At 45.3% G+C, this 19,120-nt stretch overlaps 1 protein-coding gene across 5 annotated transcripts in view; it reads right to left on the minus strand.

The window, feature by feature from the left end:
• LOC129193754 (VPS10 domain-containing receptor SorCS1-like) overlaps positions 1–19,120 on the minus strand; it is an 80,333-nt gene that overhangs the window by 9,017 nt on the left and 52,196 nt on the right. For 3 of the 5 annotated variants that reach the window (XR_008573603.1, XR_008573604.1, XM_054798343.1), the window contains exons 14-23: positions 18,753–18,860; positions 18,428–18,545; positions 18,174–18,307; positions 16,348–16,461; positions 14,628–14,799; positions 14,355–14,541; positions 14,033–14,166; positions 13,812–13,935; positions 12,799–12,911; positions 12,109–12,243 (exon numbers count right to left, since the gene is read on the minus strand). Coding sequence is in view for 3 of the 5 variants with exons in the window: in XM_054798343.1 (XP_054654318.1) it covers positions 12,109–12,243; positions 12,799–12,911; positions 13,812–13,935; positions 14,033–14,166; positions 14,355–14,541; positions 14,628–14,799; positions 16,348–16,461; positions 18,174–18,307; positions 18,428–18,545; positions 18,753–18,860 (1,339 nt within the window). In the remaining 2 variants the exon portion in view is untranslated. Of the gene's footprint in view, positions 1–6,764; positions 6,874–6,966; positions 7,067–12,108; positions 12,244–12,798; positions 12,912–13,811; positions 13,936–14,032; positions 14,167–14,354; positions 14,542–14,627; positions 14,800–16,347; positions 16,462–18,173; positions 18,308–18,427; positions 18,546–18,752; positions 18,861–19,120 lie in introns of all 5 variants that reach the window. The other 2 variants (XM_054798341.1, XM_054798342.1) reach the window with 1 other exon arrangement.

The following is a 19,120-nucleotide window of genomic DNA, read 5'->3' on the forward strand; positions in this document are numbered from 1 at the left end:
CCCTCCGGGGTTTCTCCCTTGGCGTGTTGGTGGATGGGCGGGGGGCGGGGCGGGCGGGGGCCGCTCCTTTCGTGGGCCCTGTTGTGCGGTGCCTGCTTCTCTGTCCCTCCCTGGCGCCTCGGGCTTGCGTGCTTCGTGGGTGTGGCCGTGCTCCGCTCTATGTGGGGTCCGGTGCTCTTGTGGTCGTCGTGGTGTTGCTCCCTTGCCGGCCGTGGTGGTATGTGGGAGGCGCGTGGGCGCGGTTCCCGCTGTCCTGGTGGCGGTCGGATCTGCCTTGGGGTGTGTGGCTGGTCCATGGTGTTTGGCGGTTTGGGGGTGGCGCTGTGGACGCTACCTCCGGTGGGGCTCCGGTGTTGGGGGCGCTGGGGGTATCGCCTCTGGGGGGTTGCGTGGGCCGGACTGGCCATCCTGGCAGGCCGGGTAGGGCCTGTGGTGTGTCCTGCGGCCTGTGGCTCGCCCGAGCCTGGGCTGTGGTGGGTGGCCGGTCGGTCATGTGTCCTTGGTCCCCCCCCTGCTCGGTTTGGGCGGCGTTGGGGTGTGGGGCCCCCGTCCTTCCTGTGCCACTACACCACCTCACATATATAGGACTTTGGGGGGTGGCCTACGGTCGGGCGTGGTTGGGGAGGGGAGCTGCCTTGCGGGGCTCCTTTGCTCCTGCCGTGCTACTGACCTGTTGCGCCCCAATTTTAATCGCAGAGTAGACACTTAGGGTTTGGGGGGGCTGGTCAGGTGAGGGACCCTCCAAGCAGCAGCTGTCCCCCGATTTTAACTGCATCATTAGCTATCATCCACATACACCCCATATACATGCACACAGATACACCCTTCAGGGACACAGAGACCAGCTTTTCGTAGCTGTCCTCTTTTATTTTATTTTATTTATTTATTTTTTAATTGTATTATAGACACAATCACATCTTATCACATACACGGGTCGGGCGGGCTGGATTGGGGTGCCTCGTGCACCGCGGCGCCTGCCCGCCAGGGTCGGCGGTGTGGCCAGGGGCCTGGCCATCGCGGTGGCTCGCCCGGGGTGGCCTGGCCTGTGGGATGCCTATGTCTGGTTCACCTGCCCTTCCCTGGGGTGGTCCTCTGGGGCTTGTTGATGCCGGGGCTTGCGCCGGGGGGGCGGCTTGCGGTGCTTCCCCTGGACTGACACGTGCTGCAGGTGCCTCTGCGCTCTTGGGGCGGGTTCGGCGGTCCCTGGGGGGCGGTGCCGGTGCTGCAGGTGGCCCGTGTGACACCGCGGGGGCTGGTGGTTGCTGCGCTGTGGCGGCTGCTGGGGCGCCGGGCCGGCTGGTGGGTTGGGGCTTGGTCATGCTTGCGGGTACTGTGGGCCTGGGTGGCGGGGTGGGGGTGGGGAGGCGGGTGCCCTGGGGCCGGGCCTGCTGGGGGGGGTTGTGCTCTGCCCGACGCTTGGGCGTTTGTCGCCGTTGCGCTTTGTGCTCTGCTGGGCCGCTGTCTGTGTCCTCGCCTCCCCCGGTCTGTCTGCGGGCTTGTCGGGGGTGGGGCTCCGGTGCGCGGATGGTGCGCTGTCGGCTCTGGTGGCATGTGGCTGGTCTGGCTTCTGGTGGTTTGTGGGGTCCTTCGGCTGGTCTGCTGCTGGTCTCGCCTTCTCGGCTCTGGTGCTTGGCCTCCCTGCGGCTTGGGGTGCGGTGCTCCCGCTCCTTCTTCGGGGTTTGCTGGCCCGCGGGTGTCGGTTGGCGCTGTGTGGTGGTTCGCCTGGCTGCTCGCCCGTTTTCTCGCCCGCCTGCTCAGTTTCCCGCTTTCCTCCTCGCTGGCTCCCCTGTCTGCCTTGCTGGCGGCGTCCTACCGTTGGGAGGGTGTGGCCTGGTGTCTTCCTGCTCTCCGCGCTCTCTGCGCCTGGGTTCTTGATTGTATGTCTGGGGCCCCAGGGTCCCCGGCTCCGCTGCTCCTTGGGTTACCAACGGGGGATAGGGTGAGGCTTCCAGGTGTCGGGCAGTCGACCACTGTGTGTGTGCGTGCGTGGGTGTGCGCGCTTGAGTGCGTTGGAGTGTGTATGTGCGTGCGTGTGGGTGCGTAGGAATGTGTATGAGCGTGCATGCGTGCACTTTTATTTATTTATTCATTTATTTTAGTTATTTATTTTGGGGGAGGGGGGCATACAGGGGTTTGCTCCGTGGGGTCGAGTGCTGGGTGACACATCTCTGCCGCACGTGCCTCCGCCGGGTGGGTGGAGGGTGTGCCTCCTGCATCCCTGGGCGGGGCGGCCCTGTGTCGGGGGTCGGGCGGGGGTTGGCACACTCACAGTACATACGTACTTCCCCACATTACTCACTGAGTTAACCAGGGTGTTATTATGTTGTTGGTTTTATTACAGCGACGGTGATATCAGCAGTATGACTATAGTTTTTTTTTTACAATGATGTGCATTACAGTTATCATTCTGTTCACTATCATGGATAATCATTTCATTACTACAATTATGTGTGACTGATTCAATGCAGTATTGTCATTGTGATCACTATCATAGTTCATCATTTCATTACTACTATTATGTGTGATTGTCTCAATGCAGCATTGTCATTGTGGTTGTTGATATTGTTTTGTCCTTTGTCCTTATGTCCTTGTTCATCTTTATAGTTGTCACAGACATTTATTTGCTGATGTAGTTCTGTATGTTTCTGTTGTTCTGTTCTTGTTGTCACAATTGTTGTTGTTGCTGCTGTTGTCCTTGTCTCTTGTCTCTTTTTTTTTGTCCCCCTCTCATCCCCGCACCCCCCTCCCCCCGTTTCCTTTTCTCTTCTTCTCTGTCCCCTCCTGCTCCGGTCCGGTCGCTCCAAATTTGCTTTATAACAAGCATCAAAGTCAAATAAATTTTGTATAACAGGGGAAGTGTATATCACACTTCTCCCTGGCAGAGTAAATCTGTTGAGCACTTGACGGCATTTAGATCTACAATTCTATCTGCTTTAAAGGCTGGACAGGACAGGGGTAAAAAAAAGAAAAAAAAAAGATTTGATGACCTTATTGGGTGCTAATGTGCACATTTGTTCGGTACACAACCTCTCTGAAAAGCAAAGTGCAGGTTCGTACGGGTGGATGGTGGATTCAAAAATAACATGTCAGAAATCCCCCATATTTTGAATGCTTAATGCGAGCAGCGATATGTCCCACTTTCTTTAACCGTCCTTGAACACACCTCCCCCGTTCTCAGGCTGCACAAACACCGTAGATCAGGGGTCACCAACACAGTGCCCGCGGGCACCAGGTAGCCCCCCACGACCACATGAGGCGCCCGCAAGCCTGCTTTTCATTCAGGTTTTCAGTTAATAATGTGAGAACACTAAAATGTGAGTTGTGAATACCAGCATTTTGTGAATATTTTGGTAAAACAAGCATATTTGATTTGTTTGGGTTGTAATAAGGTATGAAAATCATTTCTACAAAAATGAGTAACTCGTGGCCATTTTCATTTTCTAAAAGTAGCTCTCGCTAGAAAAAACGTTGGTGACCCCTGCCGTAGATACTTTATTCATCTCCACGAGAAGCCCACACAGATGGACTACTATACTGTATTTTTACCCTTTTTCTTTCACTTCCCATTTGCTCCCAAATGCTGATACTGTGCTGATAAATGCTGATAAAGGCTAAGATTGGATGACCTTATTGAGAGCTAATGGTCATATTTGTGGTACACAATCTCTTCGGTGTCTGTATTCATTTCGTGCTTTTAATTTGATGTTGTTCCTGTCATTGTTTCACACAACACATAATAAGTAAGATCAATTAGATGACTATCATGTCCATGTTTTACTGGTGTGTTGATGACTAGCTAGTGCACTGCTAATTCTAGCTAATGCTAGCGCTGAAATGACAGAAGCCCCCAACATACAGTAGATGTCCGAGGCTATGCCTGCCGTTAACGAGCAAATGTTAGCTCGCAGTTCCAAGCAAAAAAAATCTGCCCAGAAGTGGGTCACTTCTAAAAAAACACTCGTTAGTTGGGACACACGCATGTCAAGGTACCACGGTAAAAATGGTGTTTAAAAAATGCCGGCAGTGCTTCAGTACCTTCCCGATTCTCTCCGGCAAAGACCAAGCCCGTAAAAAAATCAAATGCATCTGATATTGCATCCATTACAGAAAATGGTACGTCAATTAATTACATTTTTTCTAGCTCTTGCCAGTTATAGTAGTAACGTTTCTGATTCCCCCCACCAAAAATATTGCATTTTGATGTTTTTGCTGGTTGACTTTCAACAATAATAATACTATAATAATATGTATTTATATGTAATATGTATTATATGTATTAATATGTATGTATATGTATTTATATTATAATATGTATTATAATATGTATTTTAGTCATAAATATTGATAATACTATACTATACTATTATAATATTCATAAATATATATTAATAAACTGATATTATATATGATATCATAAAAACAAAAATAAAATAAGTAATACATAACAATAACATAATCCTAATAAATAAACTTGCAAACTTTTATATATACATATACAGTATAAACATATATAATAACAACAAATGGTGTACAAAATGTAATTATTATTTATTATTTATTTATTAATTATTATCATCATGAAACCATTTATGCGCCTCACAAGTGAGGTTTACTGCCGTGCAAGTGAAAAAAGAAGCGAATCGCTGTGAAATCAAGCTAAAATAAAGTACAACTACTCCCCCTCTTAGGACGGCTACATAGTGATACTGTTGATAGAATGAATATTTCATGGTTTGCTCACATTGTGCTGAGCAGCCACAACCTTTCCTACAGTACAGTATGTCACATATTGCAGTACGTAAGTGGTAATACTACTACTACTACTACTACTAATGCCTTTTGGATGTGTCTGCTATGACATGTTTGTGTTTGACTAACAGTAGCCAGGGCCACTGATCAAACTATTAGTACTGATAATAATACTATGCATGCTGATCCAACGTGCGGGTCCTGCACATTGGCTGCATACTGGACTGCATGAGTTCTGGTCTCTCAGGTGTCATCTGGTCACCCTTTGCTGCCATCCCTGCAGACGTACGCCTCACCTTGAATGGCCGTGTTCAGCACTTCCTCAAAGGTCAAGCCTCACATTGTCACATAGATGAATATTGATAACTGCGGGGCTCTGACACCCATTTGGCACTCAGGGCTGGGGGAGGAGGGACAATTGATTGGACTGTCATTGGCTGTAATATTCCCCAGATTGAGACAGAGGGGAATTGTCGTATTCCTCCAGCGATTATTGTGTCATCGCCGCCCATAAGGCTGAGAGCGGTGGCGGCTAAATACTTGGGGGAACTTTTAGGGAGTTGACTCGCTTGGAGGTGACTGAAGGTCAATGAGGCAATTATGCACACGTGCTGTACCAACGCCTTCAAGAACATGTCTGCTCTTGTAAGAAACATAAAGTATGGCTAGATTTCAATATCCATCCATCCATCCATCCAATCATCCATCCTTACATCCATCCTTCCATCCATCCATCCATCCATCCATCCATCCGCTTCTCCGGGACCGGGTCGGGGGGGAAGCAGTCACAGTAGGGAAGTCGACTTCCCGGTCCACGGCCACCTCTTCCAGCTCCACCGGGAGGACATCGAGGCGTTCCCAGATAATCACACAATCGCACATGATCCCTGCGGCGTGTCCTAGGTCTGCCCCGGGGCCTTGTCCCGGCCGGGCATGCCTGGAACACCCCACTTGGGAGGCGTCCGGGAGGCATTTGGGTCCTCCATGTCAATATCATATCCGACTAAAGCGTGCGATGCTCACCAACGCCACGATGATGGCGGGCAGCCGTGTTTCCTACTTCCCAGCAGTCCTGAACGCACCACAGGACTCCAAGGCCACCAAACACTTGTTCCGGAAGTTAAAGCAGAATGTTTTAACTGTTTTAACTGTGCTTCACTTCTTTTTACACTTCAATCAACGTGAGGAACGTTGAGAAAAGCAACGCAAGTCATTTTCGAATCACGCCTTTGTTGTCAAAGTTAAGACTGAGAGTTGTTTTGTTGTTTCTTTTTACACTTGAAAGCCATTAAGTATGGCAAAGATGGGGTGTGTGAGCACATCTATAACACAAACGTCTTCTTTTTACACTTGAAAGTCAAGAGTAGTAAAAAGGAGATTAGACTACAACACAAATCACGCTTGCATCGTGCCTTCGCCATTACAGTGAGACTGACTGTGTTATTGTTTTATGTCTTAATATTAGTGTGTTTCACTTCTTTTTACACTTGAAGGTCAATGATGTTCTGTATGTTAATAATAAGATTAGACTACAACACAAATCGTGCCTTTGCCAGGTAAGACTGGCTGTTTTGTGGTAGTATTTCTTAATTTGAGTAGCGGCCCACTTCTTTTTGCACTTGAATGGCAATGGAGTAAAAATGAGATGTGTGGCGCATGCACGGCACAAACCCCTTATGCCTTCGCCATTACAGGTAAGACTGATGGTGTTATTGTTTGAAGTCTTAACACGAGCAGTGTTTAACTTCTTTTTACACTTGAAAGTCAAGACTACGACACATCATGCCGTCACCATGAAAGGTAAGCCCGACTGTTACGTTATTATTGAACACCTTAATATGAACTTATTTGTACGCTTTGATGGCATTTTCAAAAGGTTCAATGTTGATGTTGACCCTGGAACAGATCATTTCCTTCTTTGCTTTGGGGGGGAAGGCTTTGGAAAGATACTTTATGTGCGGAAAGTGTTGGACTTGGAACCTCATGCTGTTACTCAGACTCCCTTCATACTGTACCTTTTGAATTTATACACGGCAAAGACGGCCAGAGCCACGAGAGCGACGGACACGAGCATTATAACTGCAGTGCCGCTGTGGCTGCTATCGCTGCCGTCCACCAGAGGCGCTTGGAAGAACAACAGAGAACACTAATGAGTCAATTAGCAACAAGGATGCATTTGAACACGCGTGAAAACCTGCACACGCTCTCAAGTCTCACCTGGTGACAGCCTGGTGGCGTAGACGTTCACCTGCACTCCCGCCTTGAGTGTGAACTGGACGAGGTCCTGGTTGAGAGCACTTAGCAGCACCTGAGAGAGCTGTGAGCAAGAGAACGGTTAGCTGAAGCACGTCCGCACGGCAACCTCCGCTGCCGCCGCCACACGTCGTCATCAATATTTCAGCCGCAGTCGTTTCTCTCCAGCCGGCCTGAATTATGAATTTCTGGCCTCCTTCTAAGGAGGAGCAAAGCGTCGACGTGGCATGGAAAAGCAAACACAGCGGGCGCTCGGATGCTGATGGAAGTCTCTGCCAGGTAAAGGGCGTTTTGCTTTGGTGAGTCTGACATTTGCAGGCGCAAAATAAAGACTGATGTGTTTTTCTCTTTTCTGCCCTGCTTCTTTTGAACACGTTTGGAAGGTTTGCACTAAAGCATTTCTTTCTTTTGAAACATTCTTAATTGGCTGTCAGGTGTAAAAAGAAGTGAAGCACCCAGAAGTAAAACTTCCGTGACCGGGGGTGGCGTGCAAAGGCCATTTGTCTTGCACATTTGCATCGCATATCTCGTTTTCTTCCGTTCTTACTTTGCATTCAGGTGTAAAAAGAAGTGAAAGAAGTAAGAGAATAACATAAAATGCATTCTTAAATGTAATGACAAAGGTGCGATGCAAATGTGATTTACATCACATGTCCCGTTTTTGAAATGTTCTTAATTGCTATGCAAGTGTAAAAAGAAGTTAACCGCTGATAATAACATAACACTTAAGCTGAACTTTCATGATGAAGGTGCGATGCAAAAGTGATTTGAGTCGCAGATTTGCTTCACATGTCCCATTTTTTTACATTTCTAATGGGAGTCAAGTGTAAAAAGAAGTTAACCACTGATGATATTAAGAAGTAAAAGAATAACACAACATTTACTCTTAACTTTATCCATAAAGGTGCGACGCAAAAGTAATGTGTGTTGCAGATTTGCGTCAACTACCTCATTTTTGAACATTTCTAATTAGTATTCAAGCGTAAAAAGAAGTGAACCACTGTTAACATTACAACATACAAACTATGAAACAACACTCAGCCGTAACTTTGATGACAAAAACTAAAGTGGCAAGTTGCACATGCACCTCGTGTGACTCACATTTTACATACACATCATTCAAGCGTAAAAAGAAGCGAACCGGTGCTAATATTAAGAAGTACAACAATAAGAGCGCATCACTCATCTCGATAAGTCAGCTAATTGCCGTTGAAGTGTAAAAAGAAGCGGTGAGTGTTACGTTGCAATGGACAACACGGTCCGAGTCAGCTTATGCATCAGTTAACTCCATCGCACTCTTCTTCTTTCCAGCCTTGCACCGTCTATGAATAATGACTTCTTGTTCTCGTGGCACATCAGGGTCACTAAATCTTTTCCACATTTTAATAAGCTGCTCACATATCTCCAAACACGTGTGTTTAAGTGTGTGTGCGTGTGGGGGGGGGGGGGGGGGGGGGGGGGGGGGGGGGGGGGCCTCAGTCAAGTGAAGATTTATTACCCTATTGTCCGGGTGCTCCTGCCAGGTAATCAGACAGGCTGGAGATAAATACATCACTTTAATTCCCAATCCAGGCCTCCTGCCCCAGTTTGTCTCCTCCATGGTGCCAATTATGTGATGCATCAATGTAATTAAACACCTATTAACTTGCTTTAAGAAGAGTCCTGTTTACTGGAGTCACAAGGAGGTCTTCTCTCCTTGGAGGGATTAACAAAAAAGAAAAGCTCATTGTTCTATTTTCTTTTTAATATTTGTGTTTACAAAGCGAGAGGTCAACCGTAGAGGACGCAGGGTGCTTTAAGAAAACAATATCATGCATGACGGAGGATTACCGTCTTGTAAATATCTTTTTTTTTTATCAATTTGCGGTTTCACAGGCCGGAAATAGGCCAAAAGTGGCAAAACACCTGTAATTTTAATTGAGCATCTTTTACCTAACGGAAGCAGAGATTTGACCGCATGAATAACTGAAGGTCTGCTGTGTGGGAAGACACTGCCCTCTGGTGGACACTTGCTGCATTGCAGACATCTACTGGCTGTAGACATGAACCCTGACAGAAATAACAATGCTTCATGCTGATGCATTTAAGTATCATTCATTTGCATTCATTGAAAAATATGCTACGCGGACAGCGGCAATGTACACATAGAATAAAACAACTTTTATTTCACTTAAAGTAACAATAATACATGGATTTTATTACATTATATTCAATGATGGCAACAGATGGGCAGAAAAGGATATTAGTTTGCTGGAGTCAGGAAGTAAAAGTACAACTTGAGACATATATGTTTTGTGTTTGATTAATTTAGCAATATATTTATGTCATGTGGCCAAAATAGAGCTAATATAAAATAAATATTTGTGTACACACGTTGCAATACAGACTAGGATTAAACTAGCTTTTTATAATAAAAGGCCATTTTGATTCATCAGAATGATTATTCATTTGCATTGATTTAACAATATATGTATGTGATTTTGCTACACCGAGAGGCAAAGTATACATAATAAAAACAATATTTGATGAATAATAGATGCACGGGGCCGCACGGTGGTCTAGTGGTTAGCACATTGGCCAATACAGGAACAGCCTGGAGATCGGGAAGACCTGGGTTCGATTCTCCCCTGGGCATTTCTGTGTGGAGTTTGCATGTTCTCCCCGTGTGCGCGTGGGTTTTCTCCGGGTACTCCGGCTTCCTCCCACATTCCCAAAAACATGCAGGTGAGGTTAATTGGCGACTCTAAATTGTCCATAGGTATGAATGTGAGTGTGAATGGTTGTTTGTCTATATGTGCCCTGCGATTGGCTGGCGACCAGTCCAGGGTGTACCCCGCCTGTCGCCCGAAGTCAGCTGGGATAGGCTCCAGCATGCCCCCGCGACCCTACTGAGGATGAAGCGGTATAGAAAATGGATGGATGGATGGATAGATGCACTGTGCATTTTATTAAATGATATTAAGTGATGGTAACAGGTGGACAGAGAAGGTTAGTAGTTGAGTAATGGAGGGTTGTTGTTGTTTTAAAGATGTTTTATTAATTTAACAATATATTTATGTCATATGGCTGTAAAACAAATCCAAAATAAAATAAATATGAGTGTACTAGGATGAAAGTGCCTTAAATAGATAAGAACTTTCATCATTTGGACTAATTGAAATGATTATTCCTTTGTTTTACTTTAACAATTGCATTATTTTGCAACACCGAGAATGGCAAAATAGCTCTAATAAAAACTATTTTAATAATAAACGATGAGGTAAATGCATTTTATTAAATGATATTAAGTGATGGACAGAAAAGGATGGTAAATGTGCAAACTTAGTTTGAGTAATAACTAGAGGTCTTTTCTTCCACGATTACTTATTCATTGAACTACCGTATATATTTATGTGATGTAGCGACAGCCAAAAAGGGCCAAAACACATCTAATATAAAAGAAATATTATAAATGAATAGGTAAGCTCGCTGGATGAGTACAACTTAAGTCATGTAGAGTGAATAAACGATTCTAAAGTTCTTTTATTCACTTCCACCCCACAGGGTAATGCTTTTGGGTGTAAATGGGGGACTAACTTTTTTCCAAATGAAAACCATTCCTCTCTCCTTGGCAGCATTTGCTGTTTTTTAAGCAATTAGTGCAGAAAATGTACACTTCTGACTGAGTGTGACCTTTACGGAGGCGCCATGTTGTTCCGCCTGCTAACATGAACGACAGCGGCAAGCGTTATTTTTCATGATTTCGACAGTTTCAACTCTGCTGGACGCTGCTAATTAAACGCGTGGCTTTTTGCGGAGCTTCCATAAAATCTTTGCAAGTTCTTTGCAAATCAAACCGCACTCACGCTTGTGTTGTGCAACTCCACACGCTGATGCAAACAGGGAATTATTTATAAATAGAACTTTCTAGACAGCGCTGCAGCGATAAGAAAGTGGGCGCGTGCAAAAAGAGGAGATTGTGTGTGAAATACAAAGAATAGAAATGATCAGGGAGAAAAACGCCGCTGTTTGATTTCTTTTATTTCAACAAAAAAGCCTTTTTACTTGTCAAGCGGGCCGGAATAAAAACACACACAGGTAGAGAATAATAAAAGCACGGCATATGGAGGCTAAGTAAAAGCCTTTTTAAATGTAATGACGTGTGAAATGTTGTTCAACGGCTCAACTCTTTTGGGTCCAGCTGTCATAACACAGCTTTAACGGCAAACGTGATGACGCTGGCTTTAAACGGCCCTCGGTGATTTCAAGGTTAACATCAAACCTTGTACTTTTACACGTAATTCAATCAGGGTTCCCATTGAACGTGCTACAGCGGAATCATAATAATGTGTGTCCCTAACACTTACCCTAACCCTGTCCTTAACCCTAACACTTACCCTAATACTTATCCTAACACTTACCCTAACCCTGTCCTTAACCCTAACACTTACCCTAATACTTATCCTAACACTTACCCTAACCCTGTCCCTAACCCTAACACTTACCCTAATACTTACCCTAACACTTACCCTAACCCTGTCCCTAACCCTAACCCTAACAGATCAAATATGCTTGTTTTACCAGAACATGAACAAAATGCTGGTGTCCACAACTCACATGTTGTATTTCACAATACTTTTCTTTCTACTGTTCTTTCATTATTAACTGAAAACCTGAATGAAAAGCAGGCTTGCGGGCACCTCATGTGGTCGTGGGGGCTACCTGGTGCCCACGGGCACCACATTGGTGACCCCTGATCTAGGAGTTTCAGGAGTTGTCCAGTAAGTCAAACGTGTTTTTCTTCTTTCATGTCATCCAGCCAGTAGCGGGGGTGCAGACAGGAATTCTGCGTCCTTGTCATTTATACCGCGGTACCTTGGCATACGAGTGTCCCAACTAGCGAGTGTTTTTTTTTTAGATGTGAGCCATCTCTCGACTCATTTTTTGCTTTGAACTGGGAGCTAAAATTTGTGTTACGAGCTGCTAGTTAACAGCAGGCATGGCCGAGGACAGCTACTTGGGGGCTTTGCTATCGTCGCTTTCAAGTCACACTTTTGTATAAGATAAGATGTTAATGGCAATCAAGTGTGTTAAAAATGAGATAAATGGGAATGAAGAAGGCGGTACCTGCTCTGCATGCGCCCTCTTTCCCTTCATGGTCCCGCCCCTCGCCCTCCTGTCGGGCACGATAAAGATCTCAGCAGTGGTTGGCAGACCAGGAAGTACGGTGACCAGCAGCTGATCCTCACTGATCCCAGTGACCTTTATCAACAACAATCATGTCATTTTGTAAAAAGATATTGATGTATGCTGCAAGTGTAAAATGGGCTGCTGGTTTTGTGCGTGAAGTATGACTTGCCTAAAGTGGCGTTCACTGTCAAGTCACAAGGCATAAATCAGCGCAAGCACGCAGGATGAATGTGACAGTCGTTGGGAAAAAACTGGAGCTTTTAGTGCATTTATGGCGTAACCAGAGCTCTGCTGTCAGCTTCCTGAGTCTAACATGGTCGTATGTGACAAGACAGAAGGTCAAAGTGAATGTTTTATACCCGGGATATATTTAGAGCTCGCCATCCAGGTCTTTTACATAAGCAGCTGCCTTTTTGACACGGTGTCCTAACGAGCGGCTGCCATAATGGACGTCTCACTGCTCTCTCGTGGCATTCGGCCACGTCCGCAGCAAATGGCAAAGAGTCTTAAAAAGGACTTAACTTCCCCTTTTGTGCCGCTTTGAAAAGGCTGCCGTGGTTCCAAAACAAAAATCATGTCAGCTGCCGTGCCGCTGCAGCACAAAGACCTTCCTGGTGATGAACTGACCTGAATGACGGAGCGCTTCACCACCTGACCGATGTCCTCTCGCCACTCGGGCAGCCCGGGATTCGCCTCGTCCAGATTAGACGAAAAGGCCAACATTTGTGACTTGAAATAATCTGGAATGCACACAGAAGCCATGCGATAATATGCATCATGCATCTGGCATCAAGCAAAGATCCTCTACTCTAACGACTGCAAACCACTGCTCAAAGATCCTCAAACAACAGGAGCGCTCTGCTGCTTTTAATGATCTACAGCAAAAACCTTTAGTCAAAGATCCTCTATGACAGGAGCTCTTTTTAAGGACGCACTACAAAAACACAAGTCAGAGATTCTCTATGTGGCAGGAGCATGCTGCTGTTTTTGAGGACCTATTGCAAAAATTCAAAGATTCTCTATATTACAGGAGTGTGCCACTGTTGTTAAGGACCGATTACAAAAACCTCTAGTCAAAGATCTTTGACTTTGTTTTAGGGATCTACTAATCAGAGATCCTCTATGTGTCAAGAGTGCTCTGCTGTTTTTGATGACCTACTGCAAAACACTAATCAAAGATTTTCTATATGATAGGAGTGCTCAGCTGTTTTTAAAGCCCACAACAAAAACCTCCAGTTAAAGATCCTCTCTGTTACAGAACAGTTTTTAAGAATCCACTGCAAAAATGCCAGTCAGAGATTCTGTATGTAACAGGAGCACTCTGCTGTTTTTAAGTACCTACTGCAACAATGCTGGCCAAAGATCCTCTCTATGACAGGATAGCGCTGCTGTTTTTAAGAAACCTGCTGTAAAAATGCTTGTCAAAGATCCTCTATGCGACAAAAAGTCTGTACTGTTTTGAAATGCTAGTCAAAGATCATCAATATTCCAAAGTGTGGGCTGTTTTTAAAGGCCTACTATTAAAACGCTGGTCAAAGATTGTCTATCTGACAGGAGTGCTCATGTTATGTGTGTTCTGTGGCTGCTGTCTGCGTGTTTTGCTGTCAGGACGAGGTGACATCAAAGGTGGAGAAGTTTACCATAAACTGCCAGAGTCATTTGGTCCTGATGCACCGTGTTCCCTACGGAAGCCTGGACGGTAACCATGTGACTTCCCTCCTCGGAGAAGGTGAAGGACATCCCGCCATCCAGACTCATGGTGGGCTGAAAGGACATATAATGACACCTGTGAATGCGTCACGTAGCCTAACCCCGAGCCCCTAACCCTAGCAACACCAACTTGGAGGAGGTAGAAGCTCACCTCTGTTTTGTTGTCAATCCACCAGTAGTACGCGACCGTTCCCACGTTGCTGGGCCGCAGCGTCGTGGTGAAGTTCACTGCTTTGTTCTTGACGACCACCGACGGCGCCGAGAGCTGCACCTGCTCCAGTTGACCTTTAAGCAGGAGGAGGCGATGCAATGATTAGGCACTGAATGGGACAATTCAAAGGAGAAATAGTTGTACCAAGCTTGATTAAATGAGTCCAGGGCTCCCCCTGGTGTTGTGAAGGTTGGTTTTAAAGCGGTTTCTTAAAGCAGCACCTTTGTGCCAAACAGGTGAAGCTAGAATGGATGAGACTCACATGTGACATGGAGGTACAGCGTCACCCTGTCAAAGCCCAGAATGTTGCTTGCTATGGCAGACACTTGATAGATGCCCACTTTGCCGTACACGTGCCTGATCCCGTCTTCTATGGAGCTGATGTTCACGTAGGATATAGCGGTCCCGTCTCCAAAGTCCACCGTGATGCTGGTGGTAGAGCTGAGCCCCTTCAAGCAGACACAAATAATGACAAGTGGTAACAAGTACTGTACAGTACGTACAGTACAGAAATACTGATGTTGTGTTTAAGCACCTCCTCCAGAAAGACCAAGAAAGTGACGTTCTTGTGCAGAGTGGCCACCAGTGTTCCCTCGCTGGTTAAAAGCTGGAGGCCTCTGGGAACCTGGCTGGGACACTTCTGCCGCTTGGGGCTGTACTTTAATAGACTGCCATCTGTGCAGTTGTTAGACAAAGCCTTGCGATATCTTCCATTGAAAACAAAAAAAAGGGTGAAAATGTTTATTCATTTCTTTGGATTTTTTGCCAACTGAATCCTTCTAAATCTCAACCTACTCTAATCAAAATCCCTACTCTCTAACCCCTTTACCCTTGACCCCTAATCTTAATCTCTTGTCCAGAACCATAATCCTCTAACCCAAACCCCTAATCTTAACCCCAAATCCATAGTCCATAATCCCCTAACTTTATCCCCTATTCCCAATACTTACTGTCCTATCCTAACTCCTAACCCTAATACCTTGTCCTTTTCCTTTGTCCCCAACCCTGATGAGAATCCCTAGTCCCAATACCTCAATACCAATACCATAACACTCAACCCAAATCTCTTGTCCCTTGTCCAAACCCCTAAAACCTAGCCCGTAGACCTTATTTTTAACCCTTAATCCTAATCCCCAATGCTTTGTCCCTAACTCTAAACCCATACTAACCAGTCCATTGTCACTAACCCAAACCTCAGCATACTAGTCCATAATCCTTGTTTTTGTTGTCCTGTCCAGCAATTAGGGCAGATAGTATTGTTGATCTAAATGCCCTCACATCCTTAACAGATTTGTTCTCCAGGGAAAAGTGTAAGATACTCTTCCCCTGTTATACAGAATTTATTTGACGTTGACGTTTAGTTGTCATGCCCGGACCAGAGCAGGAGGGGATAGAGATGAAGAGAAAAGAAAACAGAGGGGGGGAGTGTGGGAACAAGAGGGGGACAATACAGAGAGAGACAAGAACAACAACAATTGTGGCAACAATAACAAAACAACAGAAACAAACAAGGCTACATCAGCATATGTCTGTGACGGCCAGAAAGGGGACAGAGGACAAAATATATCAACAACCACAGTGATAATACTGCATTGAAACAGTCATACATATTAGTACTAATGAAATGATTAACCATGAGAGTGTACACAATGACAATAACTAACGCACACAATTTTAATAACTAGTCCATAATCATAATCTCTTGTCCTTCTCTTTCAACCTCTAAACCCTGAACCTCTAACTCAAAACTCAAATCCAAATTCCTCGTCTTTACCCCTACCCCCAACCATAACCCCTAAAACCTAGTCTATAACCACTAATCCTAACTTTTCATCCTCAGTGCCTTGTTCCTCACCATAAACCCCTAATCCTCAATGCCCTGCCACTAACCTTAACCCCTGAATCTTAAAACATAGAGACTGACCCCATCCGTTATCCTATCTCTTACAATAACCCTGATCACAAATCTGACCCTAACCCTAGCTTCAACCCCAGATGTACCTTAAACCCTAACCCAGAAAATCTAACCCTAACTCTAACCTCTAAACTCTAAGCAACCCCAACGTTTGTCTATAATCCCTAACCTTCCTAACCCTACCCTTAACCCGTGTATACTGCATATGTATATACAATATTGTATATATACAGTATACAATACAGGCATCTCTCTGACTGTCATCCAAAGCAAGCTAAATTCCTCTTTAGCATTCTGCATTCTGCGTTTGGCATGACAATGACATGAAGTGACTGCGTACCCTGTGGAATTGAGGAAGCTGTCCCCGTTGATGCAATCTCTGGATGTGGCCGACGGAACAAACCAGAAAGCCGGAGTGCAGCTCCCATCGGCCTGCCTCTCGAATCCATAATCGCTGTTTCATGCGGAGAACAAAGATGCACTGGGCGTGAGGACACGCTCATGTGCTTTGTGTAAAAGTCTTCCTGTTTATTTTAACCAAGCTAAAACAGAATCATACAAGCTGGAATATATAAATGCACGGATGGAAATACATTATTCCTCTCCTTTATAAAAAAGACAGATAATTATACCTTTCTGAAGTCAGAGACATCTTTGAGGTTCTTTTCATCTCCGAGTAAAAATTTGACAAAGTGGTGCTAAGGCTGGCTAGATATTTTGGTGATCGCCTTTCATTTAGCGATAAAAGCAAGTACATGACAGCATGAAAGCAGGAACACTTGGTGCGCGTGAACTTGAAGTAATAGTCGCTCAAAGACGAAGCTCGTAATGAAGTCTTGTTGCTGTCAATCCGTGCTAAGCTATTCACACCAGCTACAATACCAGCTGCCAACACAGCCCTTTTTGGATCTCATTTTCTGTCATGTTAACATCATCTCCTTTCAATTACAAGCGTTATTAATTCTTTTCAGTTTTCAAACTATCTCAGAGTTTTTAAAGATGCACGCTACATACAGTAGCTGAGCAAGCAAAGGACCAGTCAAAAAGTGAGTGACACGTCTGTAATGTGCATTCCAGGCCAGTAGTTGGTGCTCCTCCATCACTGGTTGGAGCGTGACATAGTTGTACTCGCAACATTTTCTATGCATGTCCCCCGTTTTCACGTATCTATGTTTAAGCATTTCGAGCAGGGCTGTCTTTTTCCAAATGACAAATTAAAAATTTGGTGAGCAAGTGGACAATCGCCGGGTGCGTCTTTGATAATTAGCTAATAGCTGCTGGGGTCTCTAATTAGCGCCAGGTTACAAAACAATTGTGGCTGTAGCTGTAGTAAATTAATTTCACCAGATGGCAGCAGCTGTATTTGGAGTGTCACCAGTGGCAACTATGTCCACCTCTGCATGCGCTTTAAAATGTCAAAGTCATGCGTGTTACACTTACTGTCACTTACTGTTGTACTGTAGTTTACAGTGTGCTCATCAGTGGCATTAATGCTGGCTGAGCAGTTTGCTCCTTCCCTCCATTACAACAGTGGGTCTGTTGCTGCTGTGTTGTGCAATATACTTGTTCAAAAATGGTCTTGTGGTCCAAGAGAGATATGTGTTTAATTACATGATTTTAAAAGTTTTGACATTTCAGAAATTAACAGGTACATTCCACAACACAGCAGCAAGAGAACCAATGTTGCAATCATGCTAAGGAGCAAACTGCTCAGTCTGCATTGATACCTCTGATTGAATTCATTGTAAACAACAACACGACAAGTGGAACACACGAGTTTCACCCCAACAGCTGAGTATGCGCATGCAGAGATAGACAAAGGTACTGGACGCTGACCACTCGTGATACCCCAAATGCAGCCACTGTCATCTTGTGGGATTAATGCACACCACAGCTGTTAATGACAAGGCTTTTGACCCCGCGCTAATTAGTGGACCCGACAGTGATTCGGTTTTGTAGACCACGCCCCCGGCAACTACAGGAGACTTGAATAGCGGTGTTAATAGTAGCACTTATTATAATAATGATTTCATATAAGGTTGTTCTCACTTGGTTTGACACCATAGAAGGTCGAGTAAGAAATTGTGTTTTGGGAAGTTTTCAAAGAGTTTTTTGTTGCTGTTATTATGCATCTTTATGACTGACGCCGCAGAGGAGGAGACTCACCACTCAAAGTCAGCCTCTGTGCACGGACACGAGTCAGACATCTGAGAGATGTACTGATCTCTGGCCTTGACACATCGAGCGTTTACTCTCAGTTTCTGGAAGATCCTCTTCATCCCCATGATGCACACTTCTCCCTGCAATGAATAATGGATCATAACCGTTTCGCAGGCTTCTTCTGCCGTCTTTGTCTCCCTCGCTGGAATCAAAGAGGCATCGCTGTGCGGGTTCGATGAGTCGCTTGAAGACGGACTTACCTCATTGTGTAACTGCCATGTTACATAATCGTCAGACGTGCAGCGCCGTTGGAAAATTGAGCGGAAGTCGATTTTGACAAGTTGCCACTCAGATCGGTGGCTGAAGTGACCAAAGATTCTGCACAAAGAAGAAGAAGAAGAAGGAGGAGGGAAACTAGGTCAGAACTTGTGAAGATAAAAAAAAGTGAATAATATGGCTTTAATCAAAAAGGGCAAATGAAATGCATTCAAAGCCACACTGAGAGTGTGCACTTCAGAGCCCTCACAAGGCCGATATGTTACCGTGCCGTACTTAACAAAACATCAATTATTTCTGATCCCTTACGTCATGATGAGGGTGTCCTCTCCCGGCTCCCCCAGGACCCCGTCCACGTACAGCGGTGACGAGGTGAAGCTAAATTTGTCCCAGTTTCTGCCCTCATCGAAACTCAGCCTAAGCGGGGATGAGACACAGAACAACGGCTGGATCACAAAAAAGGCTCCTCTCCCTGTTTGAAGGCATCAGAACCAAGCGCATCTTCAGAGACGCCTATGTGACCCACAGAATAGGTCGAGAAAGCTAAAACCTAGGATTGTCGAATTAATATCCACCGCAACAAGGACCGGGTCCGGGTCACTGCACCAATGTAACCCTCCTTGTTCAACCAGCCCCTCGTTCTGCCGTGGCTTCAAGCCAAAGGCCGTTGAATGAGA

This window comes from Dunckerocampus dactyliophorus, chromosome 14 (genome assembly GCF_027744805.1).
Source record: "Dunckerocampus dactyliophorus isolate RoL2022-P2 chromosome 14, RoL_Ddac_1.1, whole genome shotgun sequence".
Classification (NCBI taxonomy): domain Eukaryota; kingdom Metazoa; phylum Chordata; class Actinopteri; order Syngnathiformes; family Syngnathidae; genus Dunckerocampus; species Dunckerocampus dactyliophorus.